The sequence below is a fragment of the Phalacrocorax aristotelis genome, chromosome 1 (genome assembly GCF_949628215.1).
Source record: "Phalacrocorax aristotelis chromosome 1, bGulAri2.1, whole genome shotgun sequence".
NCBI lineage: Eukaryota > Metazoa > Chordata > Aves > Suliformes > Phalacrocoracidae > Phalacrocorax > Phalacrocorax aristotelis.
Window position 1 is genome coordinate 163036652 of NC_134276.1, and position 17673 is coordinate 163054324.

At 41.3% G+C, this 17673-nt stretch overlaps 1 protein-coding gene across 1 annotated transcript in view; it reads left to right on the forward strand.

The window, feature by feature from the left end:
• Positions 1–17422, forward strand: part of EP300 (EP300 lysine acetyltransferase) — a 62935-nt gene extending 45513 nt beyond the window's left edge. The window contains exons 21-31 of the mRNA XM_075078053.1: positions 2227–2283; positions 3728–3805; positions 4886–4953; positions 6557–6707; positions 7054–7200; positions 7608–7721; positions 9459–9624; positions 10294–10458; positions 12523–12684; positions 13118–13399; positions 14707–17422. Coding sequence (XP_074934154.1) covers positions 2227–2283; positions 3728–3805; positions 4886–4953; positions 6557–6707; positions 7054–7200; positions 7608–7721; positions 9459–9624; positions 10294–10458; positions 12523–12684; positions 13118–13399; positions 14707–16947 — 3631 coding nt within the window. The 3' untranslated portion in view covers positions 16948–17422. The remainder of the gene's footprint in view (positions 1–2226; positions 2284–3727; positions 3806–4885; positions 4954–6556; positions 6708–7053; positions 7201–7607; positions 7722–9458; positions 9625–10293; positions 10459–12522; positions 12685–13117; positions 13400–14706) is intronic.
• Positions 17423–17673: the final 251 nt, after the last annotated feature.

A 17673-nucleotide genomic window follows, 5' to 3' on the forward strand; every position in this document is an offset into this window, starting at 1 on the left:
TACCCCATTCTGTTTATAGACTGGCTATCCTATTAAACGTGTATTCAACTTCAGATTGTTTTTCATCCAAATCAGAAGCAGGCAACTTCCTTAAGCCGTACAAACATTTTACTGTTGGAGTGCCATCTGCTTATAGGAAATACTGTGCAGTTGTTGAGGAGATCACAGTAAAAGGCAGTGCATGGATTTAGTTGCCTTTCCAGGCTGGTGGCAAACTGTTGGGGCAGTCTTTCATTCTGCTGTAACCTCCTCGCACCTCCCCAAAAAATTCTTGAAACGGAATTTTTGGAGGAATCCATTGAGGAGCGGATGAGTGCCAAGCGGTTACTATTTGAGCTGTTGAAGAAAGCTCTTTGGGGGGAGGGCGTTGCAGGAACACCGCAGGTAGAAGTAAGTGAGGAACGTGGGAAAGTCTGAAGCCAGGGGGTGAGTTGTCAAAGTTGGTAATTGGACAAATGGAGTTTATCTTCACTGGAAGCACAGGTTGTCTTCAGCAGCGTGTTACTAAATCCTGGCAATGCTGATGGATATATCTAGAACAGTGAAAGAATCCCTTGGGGCTTGAGAAGATGTAAGAGTACATCTGCCTTTCTGGAAGGAAAAGGGAAGAAATAATGTTTGTGTACTGGTCAGTACAATGGGCCACGCCCCCGTGGGTAGTACAGATTACTACTGTACTAGAAGCAAAGACTCAAAGTTTAATCAGTATTGTCCAGTTTTGTTAATATGAAATGTAGGATATGAAGTACTTATATATGAGAAGCAAGTATCTATATACATGTAAATCTCTGTATAAATAAAAATCAGATATATTCATGTTTATATATAAATTTTTGTTTAGCTGCTGAGAGAGCATGATCTTTCTCATACACATAAGTTGGAATGGTTTGCCACAAACCTTTGGGTCAGGATAGAAGGCAGCATAGAGTACTCTCTCAAATCTAGTGTAAAAATCAAACACAGGTGCTAGATACAAATCTTTTTCAATAATTAAAATAATAAAAAGGTTTTTTGAACACAAGCAATGGTAAGAATATACTTCCAGCTCTTGGTATTCCTTTTCGTAGCTGATTGAAATGCTTGGTTGTGTGTAGTGAGGATGGAGGCTATAGGCTGCACATGAGGAGCAAGTACACTTTTGAATGTTCTCTCACCTGCTTACAGGCTTCCTCTTAGGAACTCATTTTACTGGGGCATAGAGATCCTGCTCCCTTCCTCTCTTCCCACAACCTATAGTTAAAATGAACAATTTACTGGGGCATAGAGATCCTGCTCCCTTCCTTTCTTCCCACAGCCTATAGTTAAAATGAACAAAAGTAAAGAAGAAATCAGTAATGTGTGTGTTAGGTCCTGTTTGCAGTTCTGGTCATCATATTATAGTTGTTTGAGGTAACTGAGTGAAGCTTCCTCATTAGTCTGCTAAGGACCTTGAAGTATTCTGCAGGTGGCATTATTCAGAATAAACACTGAAAGAAAAGGACAGGAAGGTTTAATGCACCTCATGCAAATTGCATTGGGGGTCTCATTGCATCTTAGAGAGGTACATACCGATCATCTCACATTTTACAGCACCCTCTTTGGGGTAAATTCTCAGAGATCTGGGTATTCTTGTATGATTGTTCCTGACTGTTTTGAACCAGACTGGTGTAAAAGGTAATTGGGACCTCACTGTCAAAAATATGGGATTTCTAGCTTTGCAAATGCTGTAGGGAAGGTAAAGATATGTAGAGTAATGGCTGGGCTGGGGTTGTAGGGTTTGGAAGCTGAAATTTATCATTTGAAATTTAGGAGGAGGGCTAGGGGAATCTGAAATAAGATCACCTACCTTTCTCAGTAATCAAAGATAATTGAAATTCTCTGCCCTCAGAATATCAGAGAAGCCTATGAAATAGTACTTTCACTATGAAATACTGACAGACTGGTCCAAAACTTGAACGTCGGCAAGTTTTACCATTTTTCCTGTAGTAAAACTGAATAAGGGTGCAATGTGGTTCTCTATAAGCTATTGTCCCATAGAAAAGAATGTTTTCCTTGGGCAAAGTAAAGGGTGGCATGTATTTTAGTTGTCTGTCATTTTGTGAAGCACAATTCCTTTCCTTGTAGTTCCAGTGAGTGTTTAAAAAAATCTGCTTGCAAGTTTTGTCTTGGTGTGTGGATGTGTGTGATACGGCGTGAATGTATGTCGTCTTGTGTTAAAACTGAGTTTTATTGCCTGTTTCTCTGTAGCACGATAAACAAAGAACAGTTTTCAAAAAGGAAAAATGATACACTGGACCCTGAACTGTAAGTAATGCTGTCACACTTTGAATAATCCTCATTTCATTATAACTATTTTGTAAAATACATGTTATTCATTCACCATCAGCTTTGTTTTTTGATGTTTTTCAAATTTTATGTAGCTCTGTTACCTGGCAGGGGCTGCTCAGTAAGCAGCATATCTGGCATTCTGTCCTGAGAACCCAAAACACCACAGCTGTGCTTGAAAAATATGTAACGGTGTATATATGGGCCAAAATTAGTGCTTTTTTTGTCTTGAATGTGGATTCAACAGAAAGATGAATGCAGATAACTCTGCTTTGAAACCCTGTTGTGCCAAATGCTCAAGTCTCAGAACTGATTTGGGTCATTTGGCAGTAGCTCTTCTGGTGCTGTTGGCTTTTCTAGTTGTCATATTTTACAGGCAGCTGTAGTAGAAGGGAAAGTTGTTAAATTTGAATCAGCCAGTTCTTCTACACTTCTCTGGAAGCAGAACTGTAGATGTTCAGTAAAATTAAGATGATGGTGACTCAGCTGCTTTTCTTTATAGTCTTGGTGGGTTTTTTGAAACCACTTTACATATTCCTGCATTATACACCTATGCTGTTACTCTGCAAACATTACCTTCATTCTCAAATGAATGAGCAAAAAGGATATGTATTCTTCCCACACCATCCTTCTGTGGGCATAAGGGTCAGCCAGTTCTTCTGTTTTACAAGGGCTGTGGGAAGGAGAATAGTAACTTGATTCATAACTGTTCTTTCCCTTTGTTATAGTGAAGATGCAGTCTAATACTAGAATACAAGCCGAACTTACAGTATGATACCATATGCCCTACATAAATGACAGCTATTCATTCAAAGTCTCAGACTCTTGTAGACAGACATGTTTAAAAGGAGTCGGATTGTCCTGATACCTTAAGTATTTTGGGGAATTACATTCACCAACATCTGTGAAGTAGACCATATCACTTACCTCAGTTGTCCTTAAATCTCTGCTAGTCTTCTGAAAGTGACTTTGACATTGCTTCTGTTTTCTTCCTTCCCACCTTTCTGCAGTATATTTGCAATGTACCCCAGGCTTCAAGCATAGTGGGGCAACTAACAGCCAACTATTTCTCCTGGTTCTTCGCTTCTGAGACCTGTGAATCCATTTTCCTCTCTTCATTATAGCAACAAGCAGTTTACAGATTTTATCCTTAGAAGGGCTTCACTTTAAAAAAATGAGTGGAGTGGATGGCAGTAAGGCAAGCAAATGGTAATAATAATGTGTCCCTGCATAGTCTACCTGACTTGAGCTGGCAAATTCTTAACTCGTTCTGGAGGCTGTTCTCAGCATAGATGTGCCCTCTATGTTAAACAGGCTCAAGAGCCTAAATGCTAGAACTCCTCTAATAAAATGTAACAAGATATACAAGCAAGTAATGATATTACTAACCTTGCTTCCATTCTCCCTCTTTTTCCTTTGACAGATTTGTTGAATGTATAGAGTGTGGAAGAAAAATGCACCAGATCTGTGTTCTTCATAATGAGATAATCTGGCCTTCTGGGTGAGGTGTTTCTCCTTAAGTAGAGAGTATATGACGGATTTACTAGAGTCAGTGCATAAACTTCCTTGTATTGGTTATATTTAAGAGAGTCTAATGAAAGTTGCATTTTCACCTGAAAATTTTATGGAATATATAGGATAACATAAAATTTAAACATCACATCTTAGTGTTTGGTGTGGAGTTGTTTCTAATCTTAAATGTTTCTGACATTCCTTTATTGGGCCTTTCAGCCTTATATTTGAGCTTTTATGTTTAAAGGTACTAGTTCTTCATGAAAAGATGCTTTGGTTCTGGCAACAATTTCATACTGGTTTATTTTGTGTACAAGTCATATTACTTTGTCATCTTCAGAAAAATTAGTAACTGCTAAAGAATTTAACAGGTGAAATAACTTTTTTGATCTCTGTGATCAAATTAAATCTGAAAAACAGTCTAGTCTTTAGATACTCCATAGTTCTTGATAAAAATACTGCTTTTTATTTTTCTGATTACTTGAAAAGCTTTTTAAAGAAGCTGATAAATGATGTGTAGATAAAGCTCAATAAGGGTTCAAGTGTTCCCTTTCTTGACACGAAAGCTATGATGTCTACCATTCTGTTGTCCCATCTGCACTGCTGCAAAAGAGGGTAGACATCCTGTAACAGAGAAAGGATCTGCCTGTTATTTCATGCTAGAGTGTACTTGGGCGGTCAGAAAAAAATTCAGCCCCTTGCTTTATGTATTGCAGTATCCTGATATTCATCAGAGACAGCAGTTTGAGACTACTTCTTCCAAGAGCACTTTAACCCAATATTGTTAGGCCTGCCAGTGGAGACCCTGTTTCCTGGGCTTGCAGGTGGTGACATGGGTGACTGACAGGAGATGCGCCCCCTGGAGCTTAGATCCTCCTCTGTAGCTCTGAAACAGCTGAGCCATTTCTGCTGGCGCTGTTCTTTGTGCTGTCTTGTATTTAAAATTTCAGTTACGGTACTTTGCAGACCAGATAAGATCTGGTAAATGATTGTTTTTAATCGTAAGATGCTAAGGAACTTCACTGTCTGACTTGGGGTGGTTTTTCACTTTCTCCTATTTTTGCTTCAGCTTTGTCTGTGATGGCTGCCTAAAGAAAACAGGGCGAACCAGGAAGGAGAACAAATTCTCTGCTAAAAGTAAGATTGACACATGCACTAACAAATCTTAAATAATTTGTTAAGCATGTGGAAGAGGTTTTTTTTTTGCTTGCTTTTCAGTTATTTCAATTTTTTGAATTAAAGGTTACTTTTGGTCAGTTCTGAACATCAGTTTTGTGATGTTCAGAATGTTTGCATTCACAGGTGTTGTCACTGGTTAATAGTCTGTTGTAGAGGGTTAACGTACTGTTTTAGAGCACTGCTACTGCAAGATACGCATCCTTTTATCTCAATTGCAGTATTAATAGCATTGGGAAATAGTTGCTGTGTGACTGCAGTCTAACCTAAATTTATGATAACATGTTCAAGTCACCGTGACTGCTGCTGCTCTTAAAAGCTTTGATGGAGATAAAGGTTGCATCAGGTGGTGACAAAACTCTCTCTAGACATTTCCTCTTGATCAAGGCAGCTGATTTGAAGGCAATGTAGGAGGAAATTGGTGTGGTCATTGTCTGTCTGTTCTATGGACAAAATAACTCTTTCAGAACCTTCTTAGGTTGGTGTACTTCTTAAAAATAGGTATATTTCTGCTTAAAAAAAAAAATCCCCAGCCAACCAATAGCATCAAGATTCTAGCAAGTGTTAATTGTAGTGTTAAGCAGTTACTTCTTAAGATCCTTCTTTGGAAAAAGATGAAGGAAGATATCAAAGACTGTAAATTGTCTTGAAATTTGGGGGGGTTGGCTTACAGTTCAGTCACAGAAAGCGTTCGCTTCAACTGTTCTTAAGAAACGAAAAGCAAACCACTTAATGGTTTCAATATCTGTGTCTTTTTCCAAAATCAAAACTTCCTCAATTCACCGAGAATACAGGAAGAATACAAGGGTTCTTTTACAGTTTTTATCAGCTTTTGTTTCTAGCAATCTTTATGTATTGCATACTTAACATAGCATAGTGATGCTTTACTGAAAGGTTTCAAATTGGAAGAAGGAAAAGCCGACCATCAGATATATAACTCTACCAGAAGTAATGGACAGCAACGAGACAGGCCCTGTTGCACCAGAAGTCTTAAACTCCCTTTCAGCTCTAGGTTTTGTGCCAGCTAGGATTATGCTTGTACTTTTGTTTCTCACTTTCAAACAATCTTCATACTTCTAAACTAAGTAGGTTACTTGAAGATACAGTTGTATTTAATTGTTCTTCCCAATATTGAAATATATTATTTTGGTATGTGGAGAGACTAACTTGGCTAGTGTGCCATTATAGACAGAATATTCTTTCAAATGCAATGTCTGCTCTTGAAGCTCTGTCTGAGAGCAGTGTTTTGTTGTAATCTAGTTTAAGTAATTAATAGCTTCTGTTCAGGAGGAGCCTGAATTGTGATTGACTTTTAAGACAGATAGAAATTGGGTTGGAAATACAGATCCTTTCTTTGTTTAAATAATGTATAAACCATAAACATGCCTGTAGGTGAAATACAGCTCACCCCATCTAGAACTGTTAGTGTTTAAAGATAAAGCTTTAATTCATGGTAACATACTGCATTCATTAAGAGTTACTGTTCTATTAACATCTGAATAGAGAAATCACATTTCAACGGTTTAGTTTTGTATATATTCAGAGCTCTATTTTTTTCCTGAAGGGTTACCGGCTACAAGACTTGGTACCTTCTTAGAGAACAGAGTCAATGATTTCCTAAGACGACAGAATCACCCTGAGGCAGGAGAGGTTACAGTTAGGGTGGTACATGCATCTGACAAAACTGTCGAAGTAAAACCAGGAATGAAAGCAAGGTATGCGCTCTCCATTTCTAATTTTGCTGTCTTTTGGGGGAGGTGGAAGCTATTTGAATTTACTTATGTGTTACTATTTAAAAAAAATAGACTGCTGCAGTCAAAACCTTACCACTGACAGTTCTTGACGAACAGATGTTATAGCAGCATATTAATCAGTTGTGTTGTCATCTTTTTCATAGTAAAAAGTGAATGGTATTTTGAGTAGTCTGTAAGCATTTAACTTTAAAATTGCACTAAAATTACACTTAGAATAACCCTTATTATTGTTGCCTTTACTTAGTGATGGGTATTCTCTGATATGTGACTTTATTTGGTATCCCTCTTCACCCTCTGTAATCCGCAGGTTTGTAGACAGCGGAGAGATGGCCGAGTCTTTCCCTTACCGAACAAAAGCGCTTTTTGCCTTTGAGGAGATCGATGGTGTGGATTTGTGCTTCTTTGGGATGCACGTACAGGAGTATGGCTCAGACTGTCCTCCACCCAATCAAAGGTGAGGAGCTGTGTGAAAGTTAATTTTATTTTGGTACTGTCTCAGTTGGGTGAACTTTCTGAAGCTCTGTGTAGAGCTTCAGTGTTGCATAGGACTCTTAGTGCTGTTAGCTTCTAGGAACAAAGCAGCTTCTGTAAGGAATAGGTCAGTTAGTTGCTTCTTACTGGGGATGCTGGCTGGCAGTGTTGCCTTAAGGATCTGTTGTCAGGATTCTCAAGGAAGGGATTGGATAGTTAGAGAGATGTGGCTAGGATATCAAAAGAAAGCTGAGTTTCTAGAGGTAAATTAGGATCAGAGGCTCTGAAGATTAATATTGTATTGGATGCTTCAAATGTGTAAAATAACATGAATAAACTTGTAGAACTACTTGGAAATATCTGCTTCTCATCATGCCTTTTTTTTTTTAGGCGAGTGTATATATCTTACCTTGACAGTGTTCATTTCTTCCGCCCTAAATGCTTGAGGACTGCTGTCTATCATGAAATACTAATTGGGTATCTTGAATACGTCAAGAAACTAGGGTAAGTCTTTTTTTTAACATGTTCGTTTGTGCAGCATTTGTGCTAGGTAGTTCTTATTGCAATTTACTACATCCTATTGTGCAGAATATGTTGCCTAAATATCAACTGGTGATAGAATAACTTGGCAGCAACTGTGTATAGTTGAAAAGGAGAAAAGACAAAAAGGGATCGCAAGCTTTTCAGGAGAGGTTTATGCTTCAGATATTTTAGGTTTCTGAACTTAGGTAAAACTTCTTAAGTCTGAGTAGAAAATGTGAGCCTTTCTTCTGGACTATAACATTTTGCTGGGCTCGTTGATAGTGCAGTCCTTGTGTAACGGCACTGCTTTAATCAGGTCATTCCTTTGGTCTGGCAAGTAAGTTCTTACCCATGTTTTTGAGGAGAAAGGTAAGCATATTCTGTCTGTACCAATTAACTCTGTAACAGCTGTGTAAGGCCACTAAGAAATCTCTTCTAGAACTAGTAGTTGAAATTGTGAGAAACTGAAAAGTTAGAATGAGGAGAGTATATTTGAGACAGTGCAAAAGAGAACACAGAACAACTGAAGAAATGAGAGAGGTGGAAATTAAATTAGCATGATTACTGAAATAGAAAAGGCAGTGAAGTAAACATCAATCTACTGTCAAATGTATCTGGTGTAGCTTGGCAGAGGGTTATTAATGAAGAAATCATTAGGGACTATGTTTAGAGTACTGGCATGAGAAGAATTAGGGGAGTCAAAATGGAGGTGGGCAATTCTGTCTTCAGTACCTCAGTGAGACGATATATTCCTTAGTACTTCAAAGGCATATGTTAAACTTTTCTGCTTTTTTTGTGTATTTTATAACCTGTGAGTCTGTAAAATTGCTGCGTAGAGCTCAAGGCTCAGTTCTACTTAATGCTGTTTTCTGTGCTAATGGGTAACATCAGGTTCTCATTTTGGGAAAACAATATCAGTCATGCAATATCATCTCTCCCTTCTCGGGTAGAAGGAATGACAACTGGCTGCAGTTCCAAGGGTTTGGGTAGGGTTCTGCAAACATTTTTCAACATGGCAAGGATGGTTATTTTTCTCTAACTTGAGATCTGACTATTCCTCCTACTGGAGTTCTTTTTAAAAACTAATAGAGAAGAGCTGAGGATGAAGAAGTGATCTTTTGTGGAATTATTTTCTCTGCAGCTGCTACTATTTAGATGTCATCTGTCTTCATAGTACTTAGATCATACACCCAATAGCATAGGTTGACAGTGCTGTTTATGCCCAGATATAATTGTGAAACCTTTTAAAACAGATCCTTAAAGTTAAAAACCAGAAGATTTGCAGCAGAAAAGTGAATTGCGTGTTTAAGTAAATCTGGTTTTAAAATGTTGCTAGATAATGAATGACTGCACTGTCTCAAGGAAGAAGAATTCTGCCTTTCACTACTGAAATACCTAGTCCCCGTCTTTCTCTTACTACTTAGTTGGGAGGTGGTAATTGCAGGTCTGTATCAGGCTTTGATTTCTACCTAGACTGGAAAACGTGCACACTACTCCAAATACAGCACTGAATTTTAAAAAAATTAGTGAAAAGATGGTAATGCTATCACATGAATGAAGCTGGAATAAACACTAGAATTAAAATCTCAGAGCTATCTGTTGTCCAATCTCTTAACACCAGCTGACTTTGTGGTGGCTCCATCTCGTGGCAGAGAGGAGAGCAAGCTCTAGTGTTAATTGCCAGAGCCCACATGGACTGTTTTTGTCTAATGATGCTAGGTATACTACTGGACATATCTGGGCATGCCCACCTAGTGAAGGAGATGACTACATCTTCCATTGCCATCCTCCTGACCAAAAGATACCCAAACCCAAACGACTGCAAGAGTGGTACAAAAAGATGCTGGATAAATCTGTGTCGGAGCGCATTGTCCATGATTACAAGGTTTGTGAAGTGCATGTTTGGGGGGTGGGGAGGGTGGTGTCTTGGCCAGTCTTATCTTGGTTTCTTCCTTGCCTTATGCAAGGCCTGATTCCTGGAATTTACTGTATTCGTTTTAAGTGAATTGAGCACTAGAAGCTTAGAGTTAAAATATATCCTCTTCAAAGCACATAGCTTCTGAAATCATTCTAGCAAGAGATATTAAATGATTCCTTAGAACAAACTGAATTCGTGAGGAATACTGTAAAAGAGCAAATTTCATTTCATTAATACAGAGAAAATATATGGAATCTTCCTGTGTTAAATAAAATTGCAGGGTTAGGCTGCTGACACAGTTAAAAGTATGTAAAACCTTTGGAATTATCAGGACTTCAGCTAGTGTCGCCAATATAGTGATTATATTGTCCCATTTGGTAAGTATGCATATTGAAGTCTAGCACATGGTAATGATTTATTTCGTCAGAGTGGGAATATTTGAAATGTATTTGACAAACCATCTGTAACCGATGCAGTGTTAAATCTGCACTTAGAATGTGCCCTCATAAAATTCAAATATTGAAGTAAGCTCTCCTTCCTTTGATCTGTTGTTGCGCTTTTTATCACTTACTGAAAAAGTTGCCTTTACTTAGGTGACTTGCGATAGCGGTAACCAAGTGTTTTGCTCTTTTTCAGGATATATTTAAACAGGCAACAGAAGATCGTCTAACAAGTGCAAAAGAGCTACCTTACTTTGAAGGGGATTTCTGGCCTAACGTTCTGGAGGAGAGCATTAAGGAACTAGAGCAAGAGGAAGAAGAACGGAAGAGAGAAGAAAACACTAGTAATGAAAGCACAGATGTAAGAATGCTTCTGCTATTTCATGATGTAATGTAAAAGTTGTGCTTATGTATGGCTAATTTTAAAAAGGGCAGGGCCCAGGTACTTTGGTTAGCTGACTTTTTTCACCTTTCTAGCTTCACTCTAATATATATTTCAATATTCCATTTTCTAAGTTAAAGCTGTTAAAATACCACTAAGCTACATTTGTATGAGCAGTGACTGTTCATATGGCTACATACCTAACTAATTACCAAAGTTAATAAGATTGAAACAGCTGCTATTTAAATATTTTGCTGAAATCCAATTATCAATGTTGCTGCTAACTTGGAAGCTTTTTCCTTAAGCTTTAGATTTTGTACAGTGGCTAACTCCATTTCTCTCCAACTTAGATGTTATAATACCAATCTTAGCAGAACATTCTGAGAAGGTAACAGTGTGATTTAGTAATTTACTCGGTATAGGTGGTTTTAGTAGAAAGCTTTAAGGCATTGAGGATCTTAAGCCTCAAAATACAAAAATACAAAATACTGCTGAACTGTTGCTGGGCTACTTGAACTAGAGAAATTTCTTGCTGGTACCTTGTGCAATTTTTTTTGGAGAACATGCAACAACTGTGCTTTCACTTTCCCTAAAGAACAAAAAAAAAGCCTCTTAATTCAGCAATAAATTTGAAGATGAATGGATGTAGAATTTATGTGCCCATTCGTGGATCTTCTGAGCTTTTATGGAAGAGGTGGTGAATCTAGGATTAGGTTAGTAGTTCTTCTCACACGGTAGTACTTGTTAGTTAACTCTGTTTAAACAAACACTGCTCTTTCGTCACCTTATTAGAGATTAGATTTTTGTTGGGGTTTAGCATTAATCTTTTTCCCTAAAAGACCTTTGGATCAAAAAAGTGAAGCTTAACATTACAACTAGAGTTTGTGGTTCTCCTGTGCTGCTCTTTGCAATACCTCCTTCTAAGGACTTTGAATAAACTAAGTAGTGCAAGAGTAACCTAGGAATTAGGCAGCTTGATATCAAATTCACATTAACTGACATCTTTGGAAGGTTTTATTTAAAGGTTTGTTTTCCACTTGGCATAGCTGCAAGTTCCCATCTCTCTGATATACCAGAAGCCAGTCATGAGGAATCTGACTGAGCTCTGAGTGTGAGGTTGGTCAACACTTAGTTGATCCTTCCCAACAGTTTGGCCCCAAAATCCTGTGGTAGGGAAAGCTTGCAGCATGTTACTATTTAACCTTTGTTATTAAAAATAATTTCAACTCTTTATCGGCCCCATGTTTCACCTCTTGAAAATGAGGCAATATAAACTGTACTCTCAAATGAAGTGGTAGTCATTCATGTTCACTGGAAATTTCCATCCTGACAAAGTTATTTTAAGCTCAGGAAAAATGCTTATTTGGATAAGAATTGCTTTGATCCTTGATCATCAGATGCTGTAGTGTTTTGAGGGACCCTCTGAGAAGCACTGTTCATTGCTAATTGATTATAGTTGAAATTAAGCTGACCCGTTTTGTTTGACTGTTGTAGCATATGACAGGAGGAAGGTGCATACTAGAAATTGTGCCACTAATGCCTTTTGGACTCGGAAGAACAGCTTTATATCAAAATCAGTTTAATGCAGTCTATTAAAATAAAAGATAAGTCTGTCAGAGAACTGTAACAAACAAAATGAAAGTGAATTAAGTCTTTCCTACCTCTGGTTAGTGCAATATCAGTTGCAGTTTTCAGTTATTTTTAGTTTTGAATTGCATTGAGAAGCAGTCTGTCGAACCCTTTTGTAATTATCCAAGAGGTTCTTCAGTGTTCAACTACAGCAGGCAAACAGATTTCAGTAGAGGCGTTTCCCTTGTACCTCCTGAGCATTTACGCTTACAATATTTTTAGAACAATATATTGCTGATCTTTATCTTCTGGAGTGATTCTAATGGAAGTAGTGTTTCGGGGACCCTGGTAAGTGTCTTTGGAGCAAATTATTGAGGTGTGTTTTGTCCTACAGTTACAGAAGATGTGAAAGTAATAAAATGCTGATGTGGTGTGACTTGGATAACCAACATAAAATGCCTTTAAAATTTATAGGTGAGCAAGGGAGACAGCAAAAATGCCAAAAAGAAGAACAATAAGAAGACAAGTAAGAACAAAAGCAGCTTGAGTCGTGGCAATAAGAAAAAGCCTGGCATGCCCAATGTGTCCAATGACCTCTCCCAAAAGCTGTATGCCACTATGGAGAAGCACAAGGAGGTAAGAGTCGATAGCATGAGAAATACATATTTTACTTAAGTAGAGGGGTATACAAAGCTGTTAAATATCAAAGTTGTGCCCTGTAAGTTATGCAGGTTTGGCTGGAGAATTGAGTGGCACACCAGACAAGTACCAGTATTGCACAGGCAATGGGGATAAATACAGCTGTGCTCGTACAGAATTTCCTAACAGTCTAGACTGTCAAACAGTTTTACTGTTACTGTTGAGTCCAGTGTTCTTAGCTAATGTTTCTGAAGAAGGTGAACCTGCAGGGAACCCAGAGGTTTGAAACTTCCCAGTCCTTACAAGCCCACCACCCTGGCAGAACATCATTCGAGTGTTAGTTGGTCCTGGAATTGCATGTTCTGTGTAGTTTTGGTCGCCAAATTTCACATCTTGATAAGTGCTGGCATTGAGTCTTTTTACTTTTCAGGTCTTCTTTGTCATTCGCCTCATTGCTGGCCCTGCAGCCAACTCCCTGCCCCCCATCGTTGAGCCTGACCCCCTCATTCCGTGTGACCTGATGGATGGGCGTGATGCTTTCCTAACCCTTGCTAGAGACAAGCACCTGGAGTTCTCCTCGCTACGAAGGGCTCAGTGGTCAACCATGTGCATGCTGGTGGAACTGCATACCCAGAGCCAAGACCGCTTTGTTTACACCTGCAACGAGTGCAAGCATCACGTGGAGACCAGATGGCACTGCACTGTTTGTGAGGTATGCTTCGTGAAGTTTTTGCTACTTCCGTCCCCATACCTCTGTGCCCAGAGTGCTCTTCACCTAAACTAATTTCTCAGTATTAACTGACAGCAAAAGATCTGTACAGCTCATCCTCTGGCAGTTCAGAAAGAAAGGAGAAGAAATGTTTTCCATAACAAGCGATTCTCCTAATCCGCTTCTTGGTGTCACTTTTGTCTTCTACTTTGAAGCTGTGGAGAACCTGAAGTAGAATTGTATTTGTAGTTCACTTAAGGTACTGCTGCTTAAGCAGTTGGGAACTGCAGCAATTGCTTGAGCTGTAATGGTAGGATCAGCTGACTTTTTCTGAAGAGCAATGCGTCCTTTCTTCTTCGAGTCAGAAGTGTTGTGCTGCACTGTCCCTGTAAATAGGGCTCTCTGCTGGTTTACAGGCATAGAGGTTTTGCAGTGGTGGAAGTCAGGTTCGTGTGCTTGGGTGACTCATCTGCTACCCTGTCATCTCTCTGTAGAATGCTGCAAACAGCATTTTTGTCTTCAGAAAGTGTTTGCAGTACCAGTGTGTTTGAAGATCAAGTCCAGTGGTCTGGGTCAATGCTGAGCCCTCCAGAAGCTGGACTAACCTTGAATCTGGCTTGGAGCTTAATTTTTTAGCCTGCTGGAAGTAAATTACTGTCTCAGATTCAGTTCTGAAAAGCTCTGATCAAAATCTGACGCTCCCATTTCCTCATATATACCAGAAAATAAATTCGAAGTTTCCTATGGGTTAATGAATCCTGAGGAATTGGATCAATTATTGAGCCCACGCTCTTGTGCTGTTGCTTTCACAGAATGTAAATGCTGTTCTATTCTTCCGCCTGGTACACTCTGCTGTTTAACTTGCCTGAAAACTGAAAATGAATTTTTCATACTTTCTTCCCTCCCCTCCCCCGAAAATTGGTGCTACTTCCGCTCTTGCCCTCTTCTTTTAAAGCAGCAGCAGATGGGCAGATTTATTCCTTGCCTTTTTCTCCTTTCCTATCAGGAAAGAAAGGGATTTTTCTGGCCCAGCTGAATGATATCTAACTTCATAGCTCAGAGCAAACTTGTTTTTCAAGATACTTATGTGTAGATTTCAGGCACCCTGGCACCCACGCACTTTCCCTGGCTATAATTTGGATTTATTCCTTCTCTAGTACTTCAACATGGTGTGAAAGATTGAATTTTTCCCTAGAGCAACAATTTGTCTGGAGCAGACTAGGAGTAATCTGTTGACGTGGTACGACATCATTTATTTACTGTATGGAGTTTCAGGAACGCTGATAACTTTTCCTTCATTGTCTTTCTAGGATTATGACCTGTGCATCACCTGCTATAACACTAAAAACCATGACCATAAGATGGAAAAATTAGGCCTCGGACTAGATGACGAGAGCAACAACCAGCAGACTGCAACTACCCAGAGCCCTGGGGATTCCCGCCGCCTGAGCATTCAGCGCTGTATCCAGTCTCTGGTCCACGCCTGCCAGTGTCGTAATGCCAACTGCTCGCTGCCATCCTGTCAGAAGATGAAACGGGTTGTCCAACACACCAAAGGCTGCAAACGCAAAACCAACGGAGGGTGCCCCATCTGCAAGCAACTCATTGCTCTCTGCTGCTACCATGCAAAGCACTGCCAGGAGAACAAGTGCCCGGTGCCCTTCTGCCTCAACATTAAACACAAGCTCCGTCAACAGCAACTCCAGCACCGCCTGCAACAGGCACAGATGCTCCGAAGGAGGATGGCGAGTATGCAGCGGACCGGTGTGGTAGGCCAGCAGCAAGGATTACCCTCGCCAACGCCAGCCACCCCAACAACTCCAACAGGCCAGCAGCCCACAACACCGCAAACCCCACAACCCCAGCCTCCACCCCAGCCTGCCTCGCAGCCTCAACCTGCACCTCCCAACAGTATGCCACCCTACACCATGGCAAGAACTCAGCCGCCCAGCGCTGTGTCCCAGGGCAAGGCAGGTGGCCAGGTGACTCCTCCAACTCCACCCCAGCCACCTCAGCCACCAGTGCAGGGTCCTCCTCCAGCAGCGGTGGAAATGGCCATGCAGATCCAGCGGGCAGCAGAGACCCAGCGTCAGATGGCACAGGTTCAGATCTTCCAAAGGCCCATTCAGCACCAGATGCCCCAGATGCCACCTATGGGAATGAACCCTCCACAGTTAGGCAGGGGTCCTGGTGGTCACATAGATCAAGGAATGGGGCCAGCAGGAATCCAGCAGCAGCCACCGTGGGTGCAGGGGGGCTTACCCCAAGCTCAGCTGCAGCCGGGAATGCAGAGGCCATCCATGATGTCAGTAGCCCAGCCAGGCCAGCCGATGAACATGGCACCTCAGCCAGGGATGGGTCAGGTACCTGGCGCTGCTCAGCCCAAACAACCACCTCTGCCCCAGGCGGCCTTACAAAACCTACTGCGGACTCTCAGGTCTCCCAGCTCACCCATGCAGCAGCAGCAGGTGCTTAACATCCTTCACTCCAATCCTCAGCTGCTGGCCGCTTTCATCAAGCAGCGGGCGGCCAAGTATGCGGGGTCCCAGAACCCCCAGGGGATGGCGGGTCAGCCTGGCATTCCCCAGGGTCAGCCGGGTCTCCAGCCACAGCAGGCCATGCAAGGGCAGCAAGGAGGGGTGCACCCCAACCCGGCCATGCAGAACATGAATCCCATGCAAGCGGGAGTGCAGAGGCCCAGCATGCCCCAGCAGCAGCCGCAGCAGCAGCCGCAGCAGACCATGGCTGGGATGAATCCTCAGGCGCAGCAGATGAATATGAATCACTCGGGGATTGCTCCCCAGTTCCGAGACCTCCTGATAAGACGGCACCAGATGATTGAGCAGCAGCGCCACCAGCAGCAACAGCAGCAGCAGGGAGCAGGACCAGCACTGGGGCCGGGGATGGCCAACCACAACCAGTTTCAGCAGCCCCAGGGCGTTGGGTATCCCCAGCAGCAGCAACAGCAACAGCAGCAGCGAATGCAGCATCACATGCAGCAGCTGCAGCAAGGAAACATGGGACAAATAAGCCAGCTTCCACAGGCCATGAGTGCAGAGACAGGAGCCAGTCTGCAGCAGGCTTTCCAGCAGAGGCTACTTCAGCAGCAGATGGGGTCCCCAGCTCAGCCCAATCCTATGAGCCCCCAACAGCACATGCTCCCCAGTCAGGCCCAGTCCCCGCACCTACAGGGCCAGCAGCTCCCTTCATCGCTCACCAATCAAGTGCGTTCCCCGCAGCCCGTACCCTCACCGCGGCCCCAGTCCCAGCCCCCCCATTCCAGCCCGTCCCCCCGGATGCAACCTCAGCCTTCTCCACACCACGTCTCCCCGCAGACCAGCTCCCCCCATCCAGGACTGGTAGCTGCCCAGGCTAACCCCATGGATCAAGGGCACTTTGCCGGCCCGGACCAGAGTGCAATGCTTTCCCAGCTTGCTAGCAATCCCGGCATGGCAGGCCTCCATGGTACAAGCGCCACGGAACTGGGGCTCAGCTCCGAGAACTCAGACTTGAATTCAAACCTTTCACAGAGTACACTAGACATACACTAGACACGTTGTAGCATTTTGGGAGCAAAAAAAAAAAAATAAAAAAAAAGGAAAAAACTTATTTTCTCAAGACTTTTTGTACTGAAGACAAATTTTTTTGAATCTTTCTTAGCTAAAACAACATTTTTCCCTGGAACACATCTGAACTCTGCAGCAGTAGTTTGTGGTTTTAAAAAACAAACCAACAATGAACCTGAGGGACAGTAGAGTACAAAGAATATATTTTTGTTATGGCTGGAATCATAACCAGTCCTTTTTCTTGGTTATTTTTTCCTTGTGTGTGTTGGGGAGGTTGGGGGAAGCAGGTGGTCTTTTGGCTGTTTACCAAAGGATGCCCTACTCATGCCTCCAATAGGTTTTATTTTTTTTTTAAATTAATGAAAATATGTAATATTGATAGTTATTATTTACTGAGGCAGATGGTAAACATTTTCCCTATTCTGGTTTTTCTTCATGTCACTGAAAAAAAAAAAAGAAAACCACAACAGAAACAAAACAAACCCACAGGAGAACCTTTTCCTAAAACCGGAGGACAAAAGGGGTTAATGTTGCTTTAAAAATACATTACATATATAAATATATATATATTAAAATAAATACCAATCTCTTCCTCTTTGGTTGGAAATATGTCAATTCTTTGAAAAATGTAAAAATATTAAATAACTCATTCCCCTCCTGAAGTCTACTTTTGTCCTCCAAGAATTTTCTATACAAGAGTCGGAGCTTGAA